The sequence below is a fragment of the Danio aesculapii genome, chromosome 9 (genome assembly GCF_903798145.1).
Source record: "Danio aesculapii chromosome 9, fDanAes4.1, whole genome shotgun sequence".
Lineage (NCBI taxonomy): Eukaryota > Metazoa > Chordata > Actinopteri > Cypriniformes > Danionidae > Danio > Danio aesculapii.
Window position 1 is genome coordinate 30,784,293 of NC_079443.1, and position 22,548 is coordinate 30,806,840.

General features: G+C 35.5%; 1 protein-coding gene across 2 annotated transcripts in view; it reads right to left on the reverse strand.

Annotated features, from left to right (window-relative positions):
- Positions 1-463: 463 nt before the first annotated feature.
- Positions 464-22,548, reverse strand: part of il1rapl1a (interleukin 1 receptor accessory protein-like 1a) — a 155,845-nt gene continuing 133,760 nt past the window's right edge. The window contains exons 7-12 of one of the 2 annotated variants that reach the window (XM_056465741.1): positions 20,521-20,653; positions 17,154-17,299; positions 7,479-7,625; positions 5,691-5,861; positions 3,125-3,169; positions 464-2,899 (exon numbers count right to left, since the gene is read on the reverse strand). In XM_056465741.1, the coding sequence (XP_056321716.1) occupies positions 2,178-2,899; positions 3,125-3,169; positions 5,691-5,861; positions 7,479-7,625; positions 17,154-17,299; positions 20,521-20,653 (1,364 nt within the window). In that variant the 3' untranslated portion in view covers positions 464-2,177. The remainder of the gene's footprint in view (positions 2,900-3,124; positions 3,170-5,690; positions 5,862-7,478; positions 7,626-17,153; positions 17,300-20,520; positions 20,654-22,548) is intronic. The other variant, XM_056465742.1, reaches the window with a different exon arrangement.

The following is a 22,548-nucleotide window of genomic DNA, read 5'->3' on the forward strand; positions in this document are numbered from 1 at the left end:
TAACTGTTTGCTTTTTTTTTTTTTTAATAAAACCCTATTGCAGACCATCAGAACATTTGTAATATATGAGTATCTTTTTGTTAAAGCTTAATGCTGGTTTACATCCAACATAAACAGCATTAGAACAACACTATAGGGTGAGAACATGGATTTTCCTTTAAGGATTGTTTTCCTTATGATCAGTGATTATGAATAAGTATGAGTCATGTTAAATATTAATTTATGATGCTTATACATGCTTCAGGTCACTTTTAAAGACAATTTTTCATTTTATAACAACTGGAAAGTTTAAAATAATCATTTTTATATATCAAGAAGTCATATAGTCTGTTTAGAAATATAGAAATAAGTGCATATATTAGATCTCTCATTGTCTCTTTTATTTAAAAAGGAGAATTTATATTGAAATGATAGCATTTTTGCTAGCATAATTGGGATAATCATTTTTTAAACTAGTCTAAAACCTTTTGTTCGGTTCTCAAATATAACACTTTTTCAATCATGCACACACACACACACACACGCGCACGCGCACGCACACACAAAAGTTCACCGACCAGCTTATAGTGGTTTGTGACTTTACTGTACACAGTGAGAAACAATATAAAAAGAAAAATGATTGTGCCTCTAGAGAGATCACACATCTCTCTGTGATAGCTGTTGTTCATAATACAGTAAATATTCAAATCAGGATACACAACTAGTCTCTATGCATACTCAAGAGGTAAACATTCATACATAATTCTAATTATTTTATAAACAACTTTTTTTTGCAACTGAATTTCGAAAAAAAAAGAGAGAAAGAAAATAGGAGAAAAGAAATTACAGGAATAGTTTCAGATATTTTTTTTTTTTTACAGTTAGACCTCTTTTTTTTCTTCTTTTTTACTGTCAAACCTCTTGATTCTGATTCTAGCTTTGTGTTTTTCCCCCTTAGAGTCAGTACATGCTGCCATAAGCGAAAACCCCTACATCAGGAAACCTCTACACAAGATAACAACAAATATATGTTGACTTTGGGCATTTATTAAATCATATGGTATGTATTCAAGCGGAGTTATTTGAGACTCTATACTAGGATGCGAGTATACAGGCCCGTGTTCCTCTGTGAAACATGCCAGCATGTATCTGAGTTACACAGCAGCTAGAGGAGAAAAAGACAAGCATGTAACCAGTGAGTTCAGATGTCACACTGAGAGCTAACAGATTAGAAATGTGAAAGAAGGTGAAAAGGTCTGTCTGCGGATCAAATGTCCAAGACTACAAACATAAATAAAAAAAAGAAAGATACAAAACCAAAAATGCAGTTGATTATTGTTTCAGAAGTGAACAGAAAATGCCTCCTTTTCTCCATAAATGAGAACAACGTAGCAAACTGTATAAAATACCCAAATTCACAAATAAGAGAGTCTTCAGTCCCATTGTCCCAATGACCCTGTGGTATTAGAGAGAAACAGCACTCTTCTGATATAAAAATAGATTTCTCGTCATTTAAAATCCCCTTAATATTCGAGAAAGGGTGCTGCTCCTTTTGTGAAAGAAGACAGCACCGTTCTCTGATCATCTCTGTCGACCCCTTTAGGCTTTCGTATATTTTGCATAATTTGTAATATATATTTCCTTCTTGAAAATTTTTCGCGATTTGAAACCATAAATACATACCTTACATCGGACAACGGAAAGAGGGACGGAACAAAACGCAGTAGCTTCCGAGCAAAAACGACAGTAGCTAAAATCAAACGAGGAATATTTCAGTCCATTTCCAAAGAAGGTAGGAAACAAAAATCTCAATCGAATGTCCATGTCAAACCTAACAAAAAAATAAAAGAGGAAAAAAGGGACAAAAACCAAAGCGTCAAGCGTTTAACGAGTAAAAATAGATGGTGTGATCAAACCCAACATGGAGACAGGAAGACAGCGGTGCTACAAATATAACGCTAACATCTACACGAGACCCTGTATACCTCCATGTGGTGTGGCTTCATATGCTCAGTTCACACCCACAGATTCGGCACCACGTTGTCCCACGCCGCCTCAAAAGTAGACTCGCACCTTCAAGACCCACTTAGTGTGGACAGAACGATCATTCTGCTGACAGGAACCCACTAACCTCAATGTGTCCTGTGCTGTTCGCCAGCTTATTCAGTCTCCTTTGTGACTCAAACTGGTTTGGATCTCTACCAGATGACGCTGGAGATGCTGGTCTCTCGGGGCAGCAGCGGGAGCATGGCGTTGTTGCCGTGGTGCTCGTCCAGGCTGTGCTGGCGCAGGGTCTTGTTGTTGACGGGCCGCTGGCCATTCAGGAGAGTGAGGGGCAGGTTGCAGTAGGTGTGCTGGGGTGGCAGTGTGCCTCCGGCCGTGAAGGGCAGCTCGTAGTCGTAGCTGCGGTAGTGCGAGTGTTTCTGCCTGGCCAGGGAATGCGAGCGGTATGAGCTTCGCAGGGATGGGCGCAGCTCTGGGTGAGCCGGTGCCAAGGCGGCAGATGTAGCCGTGGCCATTGAGATAGCGGAGACGGTCTGCAGGTCAGCGAAGGGGCCGGGTTCACTGGTGTCTAGAGCGTGGTTGGTGATGGTTTGCTGCGGACGGCGGTAGGGCATAGTGTAGCGGAGCTGCTTCCAGAAGCGAGAGCCGGGCTTGTTGCTCTGCGGGCCGTTCCAGTGCACCACACTCAAGCATTTAATGGATTGTTTTAACTCTTCCACCTCCTGGTAGTTAATGACTCCTCGCAGATCGGCACACTCAATTAAGATCACTTTAATGTCCCCTGAAACCAGAGAGTTGCGCAGACGGGACTCCAGCTCAAATATACTCCATCCGCGACGCAGCACGTAGCTCGGGGTCAGAACGATGATCAGCCGTTTACTCATGTCTACGCAGCGGGACACGTCCTCTATGTAAGCTGCGCGACAGACAAAGAAAGAAAGACAGAAGGAATGAAAGTGGAATAACCAAATAACAGATGGGCTCACGACTGAAAAAAGTGATTCAAGGTTAAAGACGAACGCACACTGAAGACACAACAACCACAGTCATTCATGAACAACAGTCTGCATGCACAATGTATGCGTGTTGTGTGCACCGCACATGTGTGCACGCGTGTTTTTGCAGTCAATCAAAGTTGTACCTCTAAGAAGATGTGTGTCATCCTGGTAATGTTGACTGCTCATACCTGGACATAAACATTCAGCTTTCAGACACAGCATACGTACGGGGCAAAAACACCTGGTATATGACGCAAACAAACATACAGAGTCACATAAACTGGCTATTATGGAAACTTTTTTTATCACATTATTGAAGCCAACATCTAATAATATTAAAACGCTTAGTTCACCCAAAAATGGAAATCGTCATTTAATTGCACTTATAAAGTTTTTGTTCAAGCAACATTTAAAACTTTTCCTAGCAGAAACAAAATCGCCTAGATAAGCAAAATTGCTTTCAGAGGGAAAGAATTTTTTTTATGTTATGTTTTATGTTTACATTCAAGTTTAAATGCTTTACCAGAGTAAAATATCAGAAAATAAGCATTTATAAAATACTACAAAACTATACATACAAATATTAATCAAAACATTATATGCTTATAGTCTTTGAACTTTAATAAACTTTGGAAAACGGTGGAAAATTAGACATTTTGTTATTATTGTTGTAATTTGGGGGAAACTGTAATGTTTATGTTACAGTTTTTCTCAGTCACCTTGGTGCATTTCTCTGATCAGAACTGAAATTTGCAAAACAGTAAGTGCATTTCTCAAAACAACACGTACAAATAGCAAAACACCATGAATTACCTGCAAAACCCAATTTCTTATTGAAAATCCTTAGTTCATCTCTCAAAACTAAATTTCTGTGTCAATGTACATGTCAGTCAAATTACTATGGCACTTTTTTATTTTTTTGGCTCTTTGTACTGTAATTTGTTGAAAGATTATGTCATTGTAATACAAAAAGGAAAAGACAGCACTGCATAGCACAAGGAAAAAACAAAAGTAGAAATGTGAACTCAACCTCTTTTTAGACCTTCATTAGAAAAAGTCAAGATTCACCTGGGAGAAATGCACCAATTGTAGACAGATTAGGAAAAAAAGTCTAAAGGAAGTGTATAGAAAAATGCATTATGACAAAATATTAAGACAACTTGTTCAGCCATTTTTCATGTAAAGACTTGGCATGAACAAAGGATTAAATGTTGTGGTGGGTAAGACTATTCAACAGAGACCAAAATAATTCATATTGATCAACATGACATAAGCAATTGATAGGAAACATTAGAGAATTGCACATATTCATCTGCATGGATGTATAAAAGCATTTGCAACTTGCTCAAAGAAATGAGAAACTGCTTTTCTGATGTGCGCAAGTGACACAATTATCTGAAGATTGAACAAGTAGTTTTGAGAATTTAAATTCTGATCTAAGAAATGGACCAAAGTGACAGAAAAACTGTAATAAGGATTTTGTTTTATATTTTAAACTAATTTTAAAATTAATTTGAAATAATTTTTAAATAGTTTTGTAATAAATAACATTTTATTATGAAAATAATTTAAAAGCATATTTTTGTTGGTATATGATGTCAATTATAATACAGAGAAATTGCAATCTGCAAAAAACTGAATTGACAGGTCACACCAAAATATTGGACATTGGAATTATCTAGAAAATTACAATCGCTGCATCTTTAGCCATAAGTAATTTGTTCATTTTCTCCAAATAAACTAGAAATGTATCTTTTGAAACACAAACAAAAATATTTTAAAACAAATCTGAGAAATGTCTCCATTGAAAGTCTGTTTATGAGATGAAAAAACAAATCTATATGAATCAAGTGAATTAACCCCTTCTGAAGGGTCTAAAATCAAACAAAAGTGGGGGTAGCTTAAATCTCAAGCATCAAGCAAGCATGTTTAAGCTTCTATTCCCATATATGGATGCAGTAAACATTGTTTACTGATTAATGTTTATTATGTGAATAAAAGCCTAAATCTGTTCATCATGTAAAGTGATTGTGTCTCTTCAAAAGACTTAACTGGTCTTTTTTCTTAAGATCAATCTGAACAATTCATATGGATTTATATTTTTCAAACTCTTCATGAATGTTTTGAAGCAAGTTTTGGATGAATTAATTTCTTATGAGTTTGAAATGACATCAGGATAAACAATGGCATCGTTTTCATTTTGGGGTGAACTAACCTCAGTGATCTTTTATATGTATTGTTTTACACAAAGTTTTAGACTTAATAAAAAGTTTCAAAAACAACTAACGCTATTTTTTTAACCAAACTAATTTCTAGTCAACATACGGCATTCTGTTCATATTAATTCTAATAAGAGACTTTAATTAGACGTAATTAAAAATGATTAGTTGACAGAATTAGCAAGCACAGTAAATCCAGCACTGCTATCGTGTTTATGAGCTGAAAATGTCACACTTCATTATGAACAATCGAGAAGTTTTTATTAGTTCAGTACAGTTGGTGTCGGTTGTCAATTCTGCATCTACACAACTTTCTTTTGTGATCGTTGTGGGTTTCTGCTGCTAAAACTTAATTTCTCTTCTTAATTTCTTAATTTAACTTCCTTGAATATCTGGCTTGTGAAAATGTTTTATACATTTAGGACAACACTTACAAACACACTAACAGAGACATACATACATTCACATAAAACACACATTCTGCACGTACTGCTTGTAGGAATGAGATCTCGGTCGGGAATGAAGAGTTTGTATCCGTAATGTTTCTCCAGGACATCCGGGAGGATCTCCAGAGCAAAGCGCTCCTCCTCCTGTAACTCCTGACCCCACTGATCCAGCTCCACCTTACTGTAGGACAGGTACGCGTCGTACTCTTTATTATCTAAGGAGGAACGAAAGAAAGAAAGAAAGAAAGAAAGAATAAAGAAATTAATGAATGTACAACAAAAGCAACAACAAACAAACAAACACAAATGGAGAAAAAAGCAAAAGCAAATCAATGAATAAATGAAAGAGAACAAAACGAACAAACCAAATTAAATAAGAAAGAAAATAAACAAAAGAATCAGCAACAGCAAAAGAAAAAACAAGTGAACAATTAAACAAATGAAGAAATTACAAAGAGAGAACAGGCCAAATGAGCAAATAAAGGCCAAAAAGCAAACAAAGCAAAACAAAACAAAACAAAACAAAACAAAACAAAACAAAACAAAACAAAACAAAACAAAACAAAACAAAACAAAACAAAACAAAACAAAACAAAACAAAACAAAACAAAACAAAACAAAACAAAACAAACAATGACAACAAACAAGACAAAAGACACAAAACAACAAAGACAAAAACAAAAAAGGACAGAATCAACAACAAACAATTAAAAAATGGCACACCAAATAACAAATTAAAGCATTAACAAATTAATCAACATATAAGAACAAAAGAAAAACAACCAAAGCAAGATGAAAAAGAAAGATTACGTGAATTGAAGAATAAATGAAAAAACAACAATATATGAATAAACGAACAAAAAATAAGTGTGCAAAATAAATAAAAGATACAAAGAAAGCAAGACAGACAGAAAGGAAGAAAGAAAGGAGTAATCAGACAGTTTAGTAGTGTATTTAAAATATATGTACATGCTTCTGATAAGGAAGAGGGTTACACTTTATTTACACTTTTGTCACTCTTCCAATGTAACTATTATTTATATATTAACAAAATGTACTTAGAATTAATGTTAGCATTGGTTAGCATTGTACACTATCTGACAAAAGTCTAGTCGTCGATCCAAGTTATAAGAGCAACAACTAATAACTTGACTTCTACTTGATCATTTGGAAAAGTGGCAGAAGGTAGATTTTCTGTTGAACTGGATCCCAATCATCACAAACACTGCAGAAGACCTATTAGAACCCGCTTGGACCCAAGATTCTCACAGAAATCAGTCAAGTTTGGTGGAGTAAAAATCATGGTTTGGGGTTACATTCAGTATGAGGGCGTACGAGAGATCTGCAGAGTGGATGGCAACATCAACAGCCTGAGGTATCAAGACATTTGTGCTGCCCATTACATTACAAACCACAGGAGAGGGCAAATTCTCCAGCAGGATAGCGCTCCTTCTCATACTTCAGCATCCACATCAAAGTTCCTGAATGCAAAGAAGGTCGAGGTGCTCCAGGATTGGCCAGCAATATTAATTCTTTTTCACTGCACCATGACTTTATATTCTATATTGTACATTATTTCTGTTAGGTTTAAAACTTTTGTCTAAGCAAAGTCAGACTTTAATGTCCTAATTAAATAATTAAAAATCAAGGCATGATCATATTTTATTTTGGTAAAATAAGAGTAATCTAGAGGCCTTTACCTTTCATACACTGAAAGCCACTTCTGATTCCAAATGATCAACTATACTATGTACATGTAACTCGTAACATTCAGCAACAAACATGTAGTTGTTGCAGCGTTATGCTCAGTAAGTCCTGTGTGCAGCATTTACCTCCGTCTGTATCCTCTCCACCAAAGTGATGCCTGTAGCACAGCAGCAGCTCAATCCTGTAGCATTTATACACAGACAATAACAACGCCAACAGCAGGAGAATCGCACCCAGCCCGCCGGCCAGCTCCACAGTGTACATCAGCTCCACTGAGAGACAAAATGGACACAGAGAGACAATTAAGCTTGTCTAAATTTGATTAACATTAGCTTAGCATCTCTTTAGTGTGTAGAAAATTGTGTGGTTAAGGCAATAGTGCTGGGATAAGATAGATAGACAGAATGACAGATAGATGGATGGATGGATGGATGGATGGATGGATGGATGGATGGATGGATGGATGGATGGATGGATGGATGGATGGATGGATGGATGGATGGATGGATAGATAGATAGATAGATAGATAGATAGATAGATAGATAGATAGATAGATAGATAGATAGATAGATAGATAGATAGATAGATAGATAGATAGATAGATAGATAAAAACAGTTGATAGATAGATAGATAGATAGATAGATAGATAGATAGATAGATAGATAGATAGATAGATAGATAGATAGGTGGGTGGGGGATGGATGGATGGATGGATGGATGGATGGATGGATGGATGGATGGATGGATGGATGGATGGATGGATGGATAGATAGATAGATAGATAGATAGATAGATAGATAGATAGATAGATAGATAGATAGATAGATAGATAGATAGATAGATAGATAGATAGATAGATAGATAGATAGATAGATAGATAGATAGATAGATAGATAGATAACATTTCTTCTACTCATTAAAGAACACAATGTTATTGACAATACATTTTAATACAGTCGTCTAATGTAAAGCACTTTACTGCTGGAAAACTAACCAAAAACAATGAGTTAATTTTGAAAGCTGGAGCTGTACAGAATGCAAAGTATTTTCCTTAAATGATGAAATTTAAGTCACGAATAAAGTCAGACATATAGCTGTGTGATGTAAATTCATGTAAATAGTTTTTGACACATTTTCACATGCTTCGGTTTATCTTGGATTGTGTTAAATTATTCAAATGTATTTACATGTTAACGCTGACAGCCCTGATACAACTATTTGAGTCATCGAATTTAGAGAGAATTATTTCATTTTGCCTCAATTTGCTTCGATTTGCTTGTTAAAAAGGTCGTGAACTGAAAAAGATTTAAATGAGCTTGATCATCTTTTGACATAAGAGGTCATTGTATTATAAAAACATCCAGTAACACCTTCTCTGTAGTCTAAAAACAGCTCATATTGGAGCCAGTCTGTCAAAACAGCAGGTTGTGGAATGAGAAATTTTGTCATGTAATAATGTGGCTAAACTAAAGAAGAACAATGTCTGCTTTGACATCACTTCCCGTTTATTACTAAAAAAATACAGTCTAAACAGCCTATTTTAAATGATTCTTTTTGATGTAAAAATCGTAATAACATTATAGGCAGTGTTGGGGGTAATGGAATACAAGTAACGTGAGTTACATAATAATATGACTTTTCTAAGTAACGAGCAAAGTAACGCAAAAAAAAAAAATTAATAATATAAAAATAGTAATTAAAAAAATAAGTAATAATATTTGAGTTACTTTTTTGAAAATATAACGCGAGGTACTTTTTAATTTAATTAATTAGCTTTGAAAAAATGAATTGCTGAATTAAAACTAGTTGCGATTAATCATGCAGTTGTTGGAATATTTAATCAATTCCATGCGTGTTCAATAAAAAGGTCAGGAGAGGTTTTTCTTCAATGTCAAACATATTAGTAATTTATTGGATACAAATAAATAATTGGATTTACAGAATTCTGGTATCCTCAAAGCAATGCAAAAGTTACATTCAGGAGGTACGCAACAGTTTTAATTTCCTGACTTCAACTTATCTAGGCAGCCGATATTAACAGGTGGAGTTTAGTGAAATTCGTCACTTGTCAATCATTCTCCAGTCCTCCATTGGCCGCACCCATACATACGTCCTCTTTTTCTATGAATTCTCTGCACAACATTAAAAGCCTAAGACTTTCTGCTGACAGGAAGTTTAGCTGCAGAGCTCAAGTTAATTTTAGACAGTCAGGCCTTTGCATTACTATCAGCTCCATCTACTTTTGCAAAATTGCTTCATTAGTATGCAAAGCATATCACACTCAACAGAAGTTCAGGTAATATATCACCTTTAAACAATACAAATACAATTGTTTCATGAAAAGAAAAAGAGACAAAAATATGTAAAAAAAAAATTCCTTTGTAATTCCTTTTTCCCAACACAGTCAACGACAGAATGTGCTTATTATTTTAAACGTATCGAAGAAAAGGAAACGGAGATTGTCTCAATGCACAGTGATTTTACTTGCTTTAAACTTCCGATAATCTGTATGTACAGCATGTATAGCTCTTGAGTCAGGAAGTTCTCAGATAACATTATCCTGACTTTTTTTTTGTGTAAATGTTTTTTAAAGGTAAACGAATATAATGTAGGTGTAGGCTATACAGTGTGTTGTTATACAGCGTGTTGTCAATTGCAGAACTCCTCTATTAAGTTCTGAAAGAGATCACGCCCCAGCCAAGTAATAAAAAGTAACGCAAATGTAAATCCAAAGTACAACGCATTACTTACCATAAAAAGTAACTAAGTAATGTAACTAGTTACTTTTTGGGGAGTAACTCAATATTGTAATGTATTACTTTCTAAAGTAACTTTTCCCAACACTCATTATAGGTGGACCTCAGAGAACAGTACAAAATAAACAAAAATGTGCAAGGCAGTTAACATTCTCTTTAAATTCTCTGATTGGTGCCGATTTTCTGCAGAATCATGGGTAATGCAGTTTTTTTAAAAAACAGCCACGGTTGTAAAAAAGAAAGTTGAATATAGCAGAGTTCAACAAAAGCATTTCATTCAACAACCTTGAAGTTCACAGGAGCTCTGTCTTTTAAGGTTTAGACTTTGTTGTTCAAAATCAATTCCCCTATTGAGGAATCAACTCCTCCTTGCGCTTTTTTACCTCTGGAATCTGAATGTTGCACTATATTACAGAAACATCTTTAGACTAGGATACTTTTTCATCGGTTTTATAACCATGCCAGTATCAGTATTTGAAGTTATTCAGAAACTGTATTAATACTATATGATCCATGGGCCTCAGCATAGGATGCTAGCTGCGTTAGCTTTAGGCTTCTTCGCTAACACAACCAACAACACTTTGTTTGTCAGTTACTGTAGCTTCATCATTAAATCTACCAGCCAGATCAGCACCAAACCAGCCTGGACCAGTGTGGAAATTCATGCTGCGCTAAGGACACACACGAGGGGTGAGAAATGCAAAATGACTTCAGAATGATTAAGTGCTAATGATGTTCATATTGTTCAAAGCTCCTCAGCGCTACAGCTAATGGAGGAAAACAAGCAAGATCCACTCAGATGCTTGAGCTGAAGCTGAAGGATTGCGAAAGCGTGTGTGTTTGTGTGCTCAGCAGTGAGCTGGAGGAGAGAGAGCTGCATTTGAGAGATTTGGTTTGTGTGTGGCTTTGAGATTATCTGCAGAAATATGTGTGTGTACAGCTAAGACGAGTTGAAAGAGAGAGAGAGCGGATGTGCATGTGTGTTTATTCATTTGTGTGTGTGTGTGAGTGTGAGAACAGTTGAATGAGTTTGGAGTTGGGCTGAGAGGGAGAGAATGTGTCTGAACTGCTGAAGCCGTCTCCTCCTCTGAACTGCCATTAAAGAGAAGATAGGATGCCTTCAAAGCGCCTCTCTCGAAAAGAGAGTGAATTTTAGATGCTGATGCATTTCCCTGAAGGAGAGAAAGAAAGTGAGAGACAGAGGAGAGGAGGGAGACACAGGAACATGCTGTGCTGTTTATGTAAAGAAACCCCACAGCACATTAAAGGGTTGGTTTACCCAAAAATGAAAGTCCTGTCATCATTTGCTCAACCTGTAGGACTTTCTTAGGTTCATGGGACAAACAAAAAGGTGCAATTCTGAAGAATTTCAAAGCTGCTCTTTTACGTTGGCCCAAAATAGGTACAGTAAGTGATAAGTGGCTAAAATATGTAATTATATACAAGTTTAATTAATTTTGTTTTACTTGATATTTAAAAAAATAAATAAATCTGCTTTTATTCAATTAAAACATTATATTGATAACAATAACAAAAGCTTTTATAATGCAACACAACATTTATGTTTCAGATAAATTCCTCAGTAGTTTATTTAGAAATATTTGTGTTAAATTAAAACATCTGTTTACATTTTAAAGGTGAAGTGCTTTGAAATGTGAATTTTTATTCTATGTTTGACATTATCTCAACCATAACACGAAGAGGGTGTGGTACATAGTGTAACCCCTCCCCCTTTTTAGAAACAGCCAATAGTGTGTTGTTTAATCACAGCCCTGCCGGTGAGAGTGATTGAGCTCAAGCGCATCAAATAAAAAGCAAATGAGTAGCGTCTTGAATGAGGCAGGGCATGTCAGATACTAGAAAGCATTTGATTGGTCAAGATTTGATGAGAAACTGAAGTATGAGGTGGCGTGAATAAAACCACTGATCCATTTAGTTGGAAGTGACAAACTACAAGCTTTACATGTTTATATCAGTTTTTTAATCTTCTAAATGCTAATTTTGTCACTGTTTTGGAGCACACTAGCATATAAATATCTTAAAACCTATTAATATTGATACTAACATCTAAAAAAATGTATTTTAATTTTATGGGACCTTTAACAGCACCACATTATTTGTCTGATCTTCCCCATATCACCACTCCATATCACTCCCTTAGATCCACCTCTCTGTTCCCTTTGCCAGTCACAGCACAATGGAAGTCTCTTCCTTCTGATATCTGGAACATTGACTCTCTCCCTCTGTTAAAATCCTGACTTAAAGCTCATCTGTTCAAAATAACTTACTCTTTATAACTGCATACTACATTCTGTATTATGTCTTTGTATTTTATCATCTGCTCTATTTTTATACTGTCGATTTATTTTAAATTATTTGAGTTGAGTTGTGTATATGTTCATTCATTCATTCATTCATTCATTCATTTTCTTTTCGGCTTAGTCCCTTTATTAATCATGGGTCACCACAGCGGAATGAACCGCTAACTTATCCAGCATATGTTTTACACAGCGGATGCCCTTCCAGCTGCAACCCATCACTGGCAAACATCCGTACACTCTTATTTACAGACATACACTACGACCAATTTAGTTTATTCAATTCACCTGTACCACATGTCTTTGGACTATGCGGAGCACCCGGAGGAAACCCACACGAACACGGGAAGAACATGCAAACTCCACACAGAAATGCCAACTGACCCAGCCGAGGCTCGAACCAGCAACCTTCTTGCTTCGTGCTACCCACTGCACCACCGTGCTGCCCATAATAATAATAATAAATATTATTATTATTATTATTATTATTATTATTATTATTATTATTATTATTATTATTATTATTATTATTATTATTATTATTATTATTATTATTTTTATTTTTATTATTATTATTGTTGTTGTTGTTGTTATTATTATTAATATTAGAATGATTTCTGAAGGATCATGTGACTCTGAAGGCTGTAATAATGAAGCTGAAATTTCATCATTAAAATCACGGGAATAAATTATTTAATTAAATTAGAAACTATTTTTGAACAGTTATTTTATAGTGCAATAACATTTCACAATTAAAAATCCTACTGACTCCAAACATTTGTCAGTGACTGGTTTCTTGAAAGGTGGTTTAGATAAAATGTATTATTATTATTATTATTATTATTATTATTATTATTATTATTAACACTCTTAAAATTATCTTGATCTTTTGACATATAAGAGCTTATTGTACTAACTCTAAAACATTCAGCAAGTTTTCAGAACTTAATACTTGCTTTTTAGTCTAAAAACAGCTTATACTGAAGCCAGTTTGTCAAAATGACAGGTTGTGGAATGAGAAATTTTATTATGTAATAGTGCGGCTAAACTAAAGACGAACTCCTGCTTCTAAATCACTTCCTGTTTATGCCGTGGCATCGGCCGCATCTGTAAATAACCACGATCAAGTCTGGAGGTTTTGATGCCAGAAGATAGGCTTTATTGTCAGAGACACTCCAGAGAGGAACCCGAGAGAATCTGATATGTCTGAGATCTGTACACTCTGTAGTTTTTCAGGCTTGTTTAACAGTCGTTTGTTAGGCTAGTTTACATGCATTTGTCTCTCCATAAAGCTTACTCTTTGAGTGTTTACAAACATAGTCATGATGGTACATTAACTTGATTACATATTACCATGACCTCTCATACATATAACTTCTCCTTATAGGTGTGTTTACATATACAGTCATTCTCCAGCAGGCTCCTCAAGGGATTTACATCTTACAAATTCCTTTGCAGGCTCCTCTCACACACAAGAAACATATAATCTAATAGAAGATACACCTACGAATGACTATGTTATGACTAATGATGACTAATATGACTATATTCACATTGATTATACATGTTTACTTCACACTTTAATGAATAAAACCTCTACATTTATTACTGAAAAACACAGTCTATGTTAGCCTACTCTATATCATGCATTTAATGCTCTTTTTTAAAGTTTAAACTCTATATTGATAAAAATAATATAATAAAAAATTCTGTTTCAAATAAGATTCCTGATAACAATATATTATAGTTTCCACCAAACAATTAAGCAGCTCAACTGTTATTTATTTTGATAAGATAATAATAATGTATAATATTATATATGATATGATATGTTACTTTAGGGCGACGCCAGTAGGTAGTGCTGTCGCCTCACAGCAAGAAGGTCACTGGTTCTAGCCTCGGCTGGGTCAGTTGGCGTTTCTGTGTGGAGTTTGCATGTTCTCCCTGCGTTTGCGTGAGTTTCCTCCGGGTGCTCCGGTTTCCCCTACAGTCCAAAGACATACGGTACAGGTGAATTGGGTAGGCTAAATTGTCCGTAGTGTATGAATGTGAATGAGTGTGTGTGTGGATGTTTCCCAGAGATGGGTTGCGGCTGGAAGGTCATCCGCTGTGTAAAAACGTGCTGGATAAGTTGGCGGTTCATTCCGCTGTGGCGACCCTGGATTAATAAAGGGACTAAGCTGACAATAAAATGAATGAATGAATGAATGTTACTTTAGATCGTCATTAGGGATGTCCAGATCTGTTCATGTGATTGGAAATTGGGCCCGATCACACAGTTTCAGACTCAATCGGAATCGGATGTTATCTCCAGATCAGGACTTTCAGGCAAAAGTAGAACACAGAAGTAGATCAATTTAGCATAATTTTTGTCACACTGTATAACAATAATTAATATTTTTACAGTACTGTGATGGTTGGGTTTAGGTTTGGGGTAGGGGTAGGCATTAAAAATGTATTTGTTGGGTAATTTAATAAAAAACATCAATAATACTCGGTACAACTACACTGTAAAATCCAACAGTCAACTTTATCAAATGAAATGAGTGTAGTTAACTCAAAATTTATTTAAAGTTAATTCTACTCATTTGAAAAGAGTTTTGAACCTAGTGTTGAAGGTATTGGGTTAATTAAATACCTCATTACTTCAACTTGAACTCCAAAAATGGAGTAAGTTCACAGTACTCACATTAGTTTAACTCAAATGGTTTGTTGCAATCGGTTTCCTCAAATGGTTTGAGTTACCTTAACTTTTTGGGTTTTATAGTGTACTGTTTATTCATTACTGTGAAGGTTGGGTTTAGGGCTGAAATACAATTAATTGGAAATTTAATAACTAATATAACTAATTCTCATTATTTTTGGATTGCAGACATATCTGATCTAACAACAACCCGAGAATGTCTGCAGTCTGGAGGTATTATAAAGTTGATGACGACAACATTGCCATAGCAAACTGTGAGATATGTAAACTTGGTATTGCAAGAGGTGAAGAATTGATGTTATTTATTAATTGATTGTTCAAGCTACCACACAGAAGTGCTCTGTTTGTTAAAAGAGTTGTTAAATGTTAAAATAAGGTGAATTGAATAAAAAATAAGGAACATCCTGGATCTGTTTCTTTGTTTTTTTTTTTTAATGTATTATAGATTTATCGAATCGGGTTTCATTACCGATAGATACTCAAAATCAAATGACTCAGACTCTTGATCGGGACATCCCTAATTGTCATGCTAGTGTGGTGTTGTGAAAACTGATGTTGTGAAAATTCAGCTTTGCCATCACAAGACTAAATTACATATTAAAATATTATTTTACAATATAATAATAATAATAATAATAATAATAATAATAATAATAATAATAATAATAATAATAATAATAATAATGTTCATTCATTCATTTTCTTTTCGGCTTAGTCCCTTTATTAATCTGGGGTTGCCACAGCGGAAGGAACCGCCAACTTATGCCCTTCCAGCTGCAACCTATCTCTGGGAAACATCCATGCACACTCATACACTATGGACAATTTAGCCTACCCAATTTACTTGTACCGCATGTCTTTGGACTGTGGGAGAAACCGGAGCACCCAGAGGAACCCACACAAACGCAGGGAGAACATGCAAACTCCACACAAAAATGCCAACTAACCCAGCCGAGGCTCAATCCAGCGAGCTTCTTGCTGTGAGGTGACAGCTCTACCTACTGCGCCACTGAGTCGCCCTGTAATAATAATAACAATATTAATAATAATAATAATATCCTTGTGTTCGTGTGGGTTTCATCTGGATGCTCCAGTTTCCCCCACAGTCCAAAGACATGTGGTATAATTGAATTGAATAAATTAATTGAATAACCATAGTATATGTGTGTGAATGTGAGAGTGTATGGGTGTTTCCCAGTACTGGGTTGTGGCTGTGGGCATCTGCTACGTAAAACATATGCTGAAATAGTTGGAGGTTCATTCCGCTGTGGCGACCTCTGATAAATAAGTGACTAAGTCAAAGGAAAATGATTGAATAATAATAATAATAATAACAACAACAATAATAATAATAATAATAATAATAATAATAATAATAATAATAATAATAATAATAATAATAATAATAATAATAATAATAATAATAATAATAAATCTTCACATTACAGTTTTGACTGCCCCTGATCACTGTCTGCTTCCTACTGGGCACAATTGTGACTGTCTTTTTTCTTATTTCTGGGAGTTCTAAAAATGCTGTAATTGACTTTGGGTAAGAAATTCAACTGTTAAACGAAAAAAAGAGATTTTTTTTGGGTTAAAATGCTTCAAGCTCACCACGAGTTTACATACTTCCTAGAATATGTTAAAGGTAAAAATTTTGGTGTTTACAGATAGTATAACAACTGTTAATGTTTGTAATGCAATTCTGACTATGCTATTTCCTATTGGTGACCATTGTGACCAGATATAAAACCTAATTTAGTTGACATAATGCATGAAGTTTTTGTGTTAGGGAGGTCTGAGTATATTTAGTTATAAAATATGGGATGTTGGCCTGAAATAGAGCAGCCTTAACATTCTTCAAAACATCTTGTGCTTCACAAAAGAGAGAAAGTCAAAGAAGCGTCGCAGGAGCGAGAGAATGACAAAGCTTCATTACGAGTGTAGCATTCCTTTAAATGAGAAGCAGCTGGTGTGACTCAGTCGGTTGAGTTCATGTGTGTTATGGTTGAATGTGTACCTCGTTTCCCAATCTGCACGTTGGCTTGTCGTCTCCCATTGCCGTTTTCCGCATAGCAGGAATAATTACCCAGATCGACCTCCTCCAGTGAATCTATGGTCAGAGTAATGGACACTTCCTGCTCACCCAGGTGTTCTCTGACGGTCCTGGCGGAGAGAGAAAAAACAATGAGCCATTGTTCAGCGACGGCTGTGGAATAAAAGTTTTTTAATTAGCCCCTTCTGACAGAGGATTTTGGGGATAAATTTTAGACTGAGCAGCTTGTGGAGATTACAATTTTTGGGAGGAAGGGTTGGCGCTCAACAAACGGGGATCTCATTTAATTATAACAAAACATTGGCTCACTTGTTTGTCCTGGCTGAATCATTTGAAACTGAAATTTCATTTAAAAGATGCTGACATTGCTGCTCCTTAACTGCATGTAAATGCAAATGCATTCTGCGCATGGTGTGCGATACATTTGGCTGTGTTATTAGGATGTATTCAGCACTGCTCTGATCCAGCTCTCTTTCAGACAGGAGAATTAATAATAGTGTGTCATCACAGCGACCACCCCTGCTAGATATAAATAGGCTCATATACAAGCCTGTGATATCAGTAATTGAAAATGTACTGTCGACATCTCGGTGAACACTTAAAGTGCGCTTTGCGGTGCACTATCTATCGTATTGAATGAGCGATTTCACAGCAGCAGCTACTTTTAAAAGCAACTGTTTCTTCTGTTTCCATTAAAAAACACTGCCATGGTATAGAAACAGCAATACCTTTAAACTCTGATGTATGCCATAGTACTGAATGATAAACTATTTTAATATAGTATTTATTTACAAGAAATCCCAAAGCACGGCTAAAAGCAGTTTGTTAGTTTTGGTAGTAACATCTACAACTAAAATTAAGCAACTAAACTATCACTAACTCTATTATTATTAATCCATTCTTTCATTTTCCTTCAGCTTAGTCCTTTTATTCATCAGGGGTTGTCATAGCGGAATGAACCGCCAACTTATCCAGCATATGTTTTACACAGCGGATACCCTTGCAGCTGCAACCCAGCACTGGGAAACCCCCATAAACTCTCACATTCACACACATACACTATGGTCAATTTAGTTTATTCAATTCACCTATAGCGCATATCATTGAACTGTGGGGAAAACTTGAGCACCCGAAGGAAACTCACATGTACACAGGGAGAACATGCAAACTCCACTCAGAAATGCCAACTGACCCAGCTGGGACTGGAACCAGCAACCTTCTTGCTGTGAGGCGACAGTGCTAACCACTGAGCCACTGTATTATTAATATATATTTTATATAATTTTTATGCTATTGTTCTATGTAATATAATAATGTTAATTGCTGCAGAATTGGTGGTTCATTCCACTGTGGTCTCCCCTGATAAATCATGGACTAAGTCAAAGGAAAGCTAGTGAGTGGGTAATTACTGTAGTCTGTTTAATATTTATTTAATTTAACTGAAAAAAAGGGTTTGAAATTATGATTCAGTGACTATAAATTTGTTTTATAACTGAATGAATCACCATTTTTGAATGAATATCTTGAGTGAATGGTTCAACCTAATTTTTAACATGCACTTGTTGCCACCTACTGGTGTAACCATGTAATTTTTATAACCTTCATTTGAAGCATCAAGTTTTTACTTTACATTTCTGAAAGAAAATGTTAAAACAATTTAAAACAATTTAAAATAGATCCATGAAAATGTCATTTATAATGAATAACAGATACAGTAAAGACTGATTTATACTGATCTATACTTCTTCGTTAAGTGATCGGCGTGACCCTCGGCACCTGTCCTGCACGTAGCAATGCATTTATACTTCTGCGTGCTGTTTGTGTTGCTCTGCAATAACAATTCCAAAACGCTAGCTAGCAGTAGGTTTTGTGTTCATCTGTGTCGAGTTTCTTCACGGGTATTTAGTTTTTTCTGAACGCTACAAGTAGTTAAACTCGCTCACAAGAGGCGGGAACTGGTGGACGTGCAACAACTTTAATCATAAAGATAAACACAAAAAAACAGTTTTCATCTGGAGCTCCTTCACGGGACTCCACACTTGTAAGCAATTGCTCCATCTGGCTCGCAGCGAAAAGCACCGCCCACACTCATCACCGGTACCAAACCGACCAATCACAGAGCTTGTGCTACGCATTGTTGCGACGTGTAGTTAAATTTTTTGAAAGGTGTAGGTGTCGGCATAAGCCACAGCAGGGGCAGCGCCAGACCATACGCCTGCGATTGAAGCAGAAGTATAAATCAGCCTTAAGTACCTGCACCAAGACTGCAATTGTTGTTTTGTCCTGCATTTGCATAAAAAATGCATTATTATACCTGTTTTCAAAGGTTTCATTTTCAGACTGTGCATATGCACTAATATATATATATATATATATATATATATATATATATATATATATATATATATATATATATATTAGTGCATATGCACAGTCTGAAAATGAAATATATATATATAATAAATATATATATATATATATATATATATATATATATATATATATATATATATATATATATATATATATATATATATATATAAATCATTAGTCTGTATTAATTGACATTTTTTAAATCAGCATTTGTGAACAAATCTCTTTAACAAATGCTTTTTAAACTGGTTTACACATAATTTATATAATCTTTATTCAAAGCTATGATATTTTGAACCTTTGATATGATCTTTGGGTGGCATGGTGGCTCAGTGGTTAGCACTGTCGCCTCACAGCAAGAAAGGTCACTTATTCGAGTCCCGGCTAGGCCAGTTGTGAAATCTGTGTGGAGTTTGCATGTTCTCTCCATGTTCTTGTGGATTTCCTCAGGGTGCTACGGTTTCCCCCAGAGTCCAAAGACATTTGTTATAGTGAATTGGGTAAACTGATTTGGCTTTGGTATATGTGCGTGAATGCGTGTGTATGGGTGTTTCCCAGTACTGGGTTGCAGCTGGAAGGGCATCCACTATGTAAAACATGCTGGAATAGTTGGTGGGTTATTCCGCTGTGGTGATAAATCAGGGACTAAGCCAAAGGAAATTGGATAAAATGAATGAATGATATGATCTTTATTTGAAGCAAGTTTTTTCAAAATGTGATTTCGAGTAAATTTACATAACAACATGCTGACAACAAAAGAGTTTTTCCTTTGCCTTTTAAAAAAAAAATGCACACAAACAACATTTTATCCCAGTACTTCTGTGAGAATTTGACTTTTTGTAACAGATATAATGATATAACATAGTTTCAGAAAAGCAGAAAGGCAGTTTTATAACTACACATCAGCTACTTTTTTCTGTAGCAACTTTTGTTTTGCCTCCATTGTGTTCTGTCTTACTTGATTTCACTCTCTCGAATGCGGCTCTGGTCCATGTCCTCAATGAACTTCTCTCCTTTCATCCAGTAAACAAGTGGACTGATGTCCCCACTGTACCCGAAGAAGGCTCTGCACGTCAGATTCAGCATGCTTCCTGTAGAGGGAAGGGAGGTTTGTGATTACACATTGATACTTTCTTCTGTTTGGCTCCTGTAGTTCCCCCTGCCCAGGGCTTGTTTCTCTCTGTAAGAAAGCAGTGGGCATGTACTGTGATTGTGAAACCAGAGACAATTGCCATGCACTGGCCACTAGGGGGTCTCCATGTAATCAATGGCAGCTGACAAGCTCACAATGGTGTATTGTAGGTTAATGAGACTCACCAGTGAGCTTGAAAAGAGGAATCAAAATCATGGAGGTTTTTCTTGACAATACAATACAGTAGCATGCTATTTCCTCCAGAGAGCAAATAAAACACACTTTATTCTTGGTTCTTAGAATTGCATTTATGTATTATTTCTCTGTAATGCACTTAAAGGCATAATGGAAATTCAGTTTTCCAGGACTGTGTGCATTTTTTCTACTAAGGGACAAAAAACACACATTGAATTAAGACTGTTGCATTCAAACATTTATTGGTCCCCATTGGGCACAGATTAAAAAAGTAACGTAACACATTAGCAAGTACCACATTTAGTTACTTTTATTAATGCATAAAGCAGGATTGTAATGTATTATTAAATTTTGTAAATAATATAATTTAAAAGTGCAACAAAACAGAAGTGAGTGCTTAAAATAACCAGAATAATATTGTGTGTGGATGCTAATATTGTCATCTTTATAGGTTTTATTCTTTCTGTAAAAGGTTTCAGCTAAACATCTTGGGTGAAATATCCTTTTAAAGAGCCCCTATTATGTGTTTTTAAAAATGACTTTCCATGCAGTGTGTAACACAGCACTAAGTGAATGAAAACATCCAGCTAAGGGTTAAATCAGAAAATGCTCCATGTTTAAAACTATTAATTCTTTAACGAAATAGTCGACTCAGTGTCGTTTAAATGATTCGTCATTCGTCCAGATCTTTTGCCTGTTCATATCAACGTGGACACGAAACAATACCAAATATGAACTACTCAATCCGGTAAAACATGAACGTGCCTTTCCCTTCAGACACTGGCGAGGTGCAAGGGATCATGGCATTGATCATGACACGAAGATTACCATGACTGAGAGATGGCCAGACATGCACAGAGTTTTGACAGGTTTCATCAAGTCAAATTTAAGACTTTTTCAGACCTTTAAAATACCTTTTTAAGTCCATTTTAAGACCATAATGAATGAAATTTCAGACTGACACGAGGCTAAACTCTAAATATTTTTTTATTGGCCAAGTTAAAACCTTGAAAAAAACATTAAAAACATGTTATTGTAAGGAAGGAAGATAATTAAACCATATTAATTAGTAAACAGAATTGATAAAAAAAAATTCTGAACTTTTATTGAAATATATTGTTATTGATTGGATGGGTGTTGGCCCAATTGGGTATAGCTTTACATGGATATAGGAAAATTAAAACCCGTTTAAAATGATTTAAGACCTACAACACAATATTTCAGTGGATTTAAGACTTTTTAAGGCCTAAAATTATGGTTTTGGAAATTTAAGACATTTTAAGTCTTTTTAAGACCCCGCAGATACCCTGCATGCAGCTGTGGGGAATAAAGGGTTAAAGTTAATTTTCACAACAACACCCCAGTATAGCCATCCGTGTGCTGTGTTTGTTCCTGTCATTTTTTTGATGATTGATACAATAACCTACCCTGCAGCGCGGGATTCGCCGGCCGTTTGTTATTAAAGGAAGGAGCATCAGAGACTATTACGTATAGGACTTTATCAGTAAATTCTTTCTTCTTTTTTCTTTCTTCCTACTACCAAGTGTTTCTCTTTCCTACACAACGTGAAGTGTGATTAAAATGGATTCCTTAAAAATATGTGTTTAATTTTTTGTTGTAACTTGCAATCGCTCCGCACAGCTTGTAATCACGCATCTG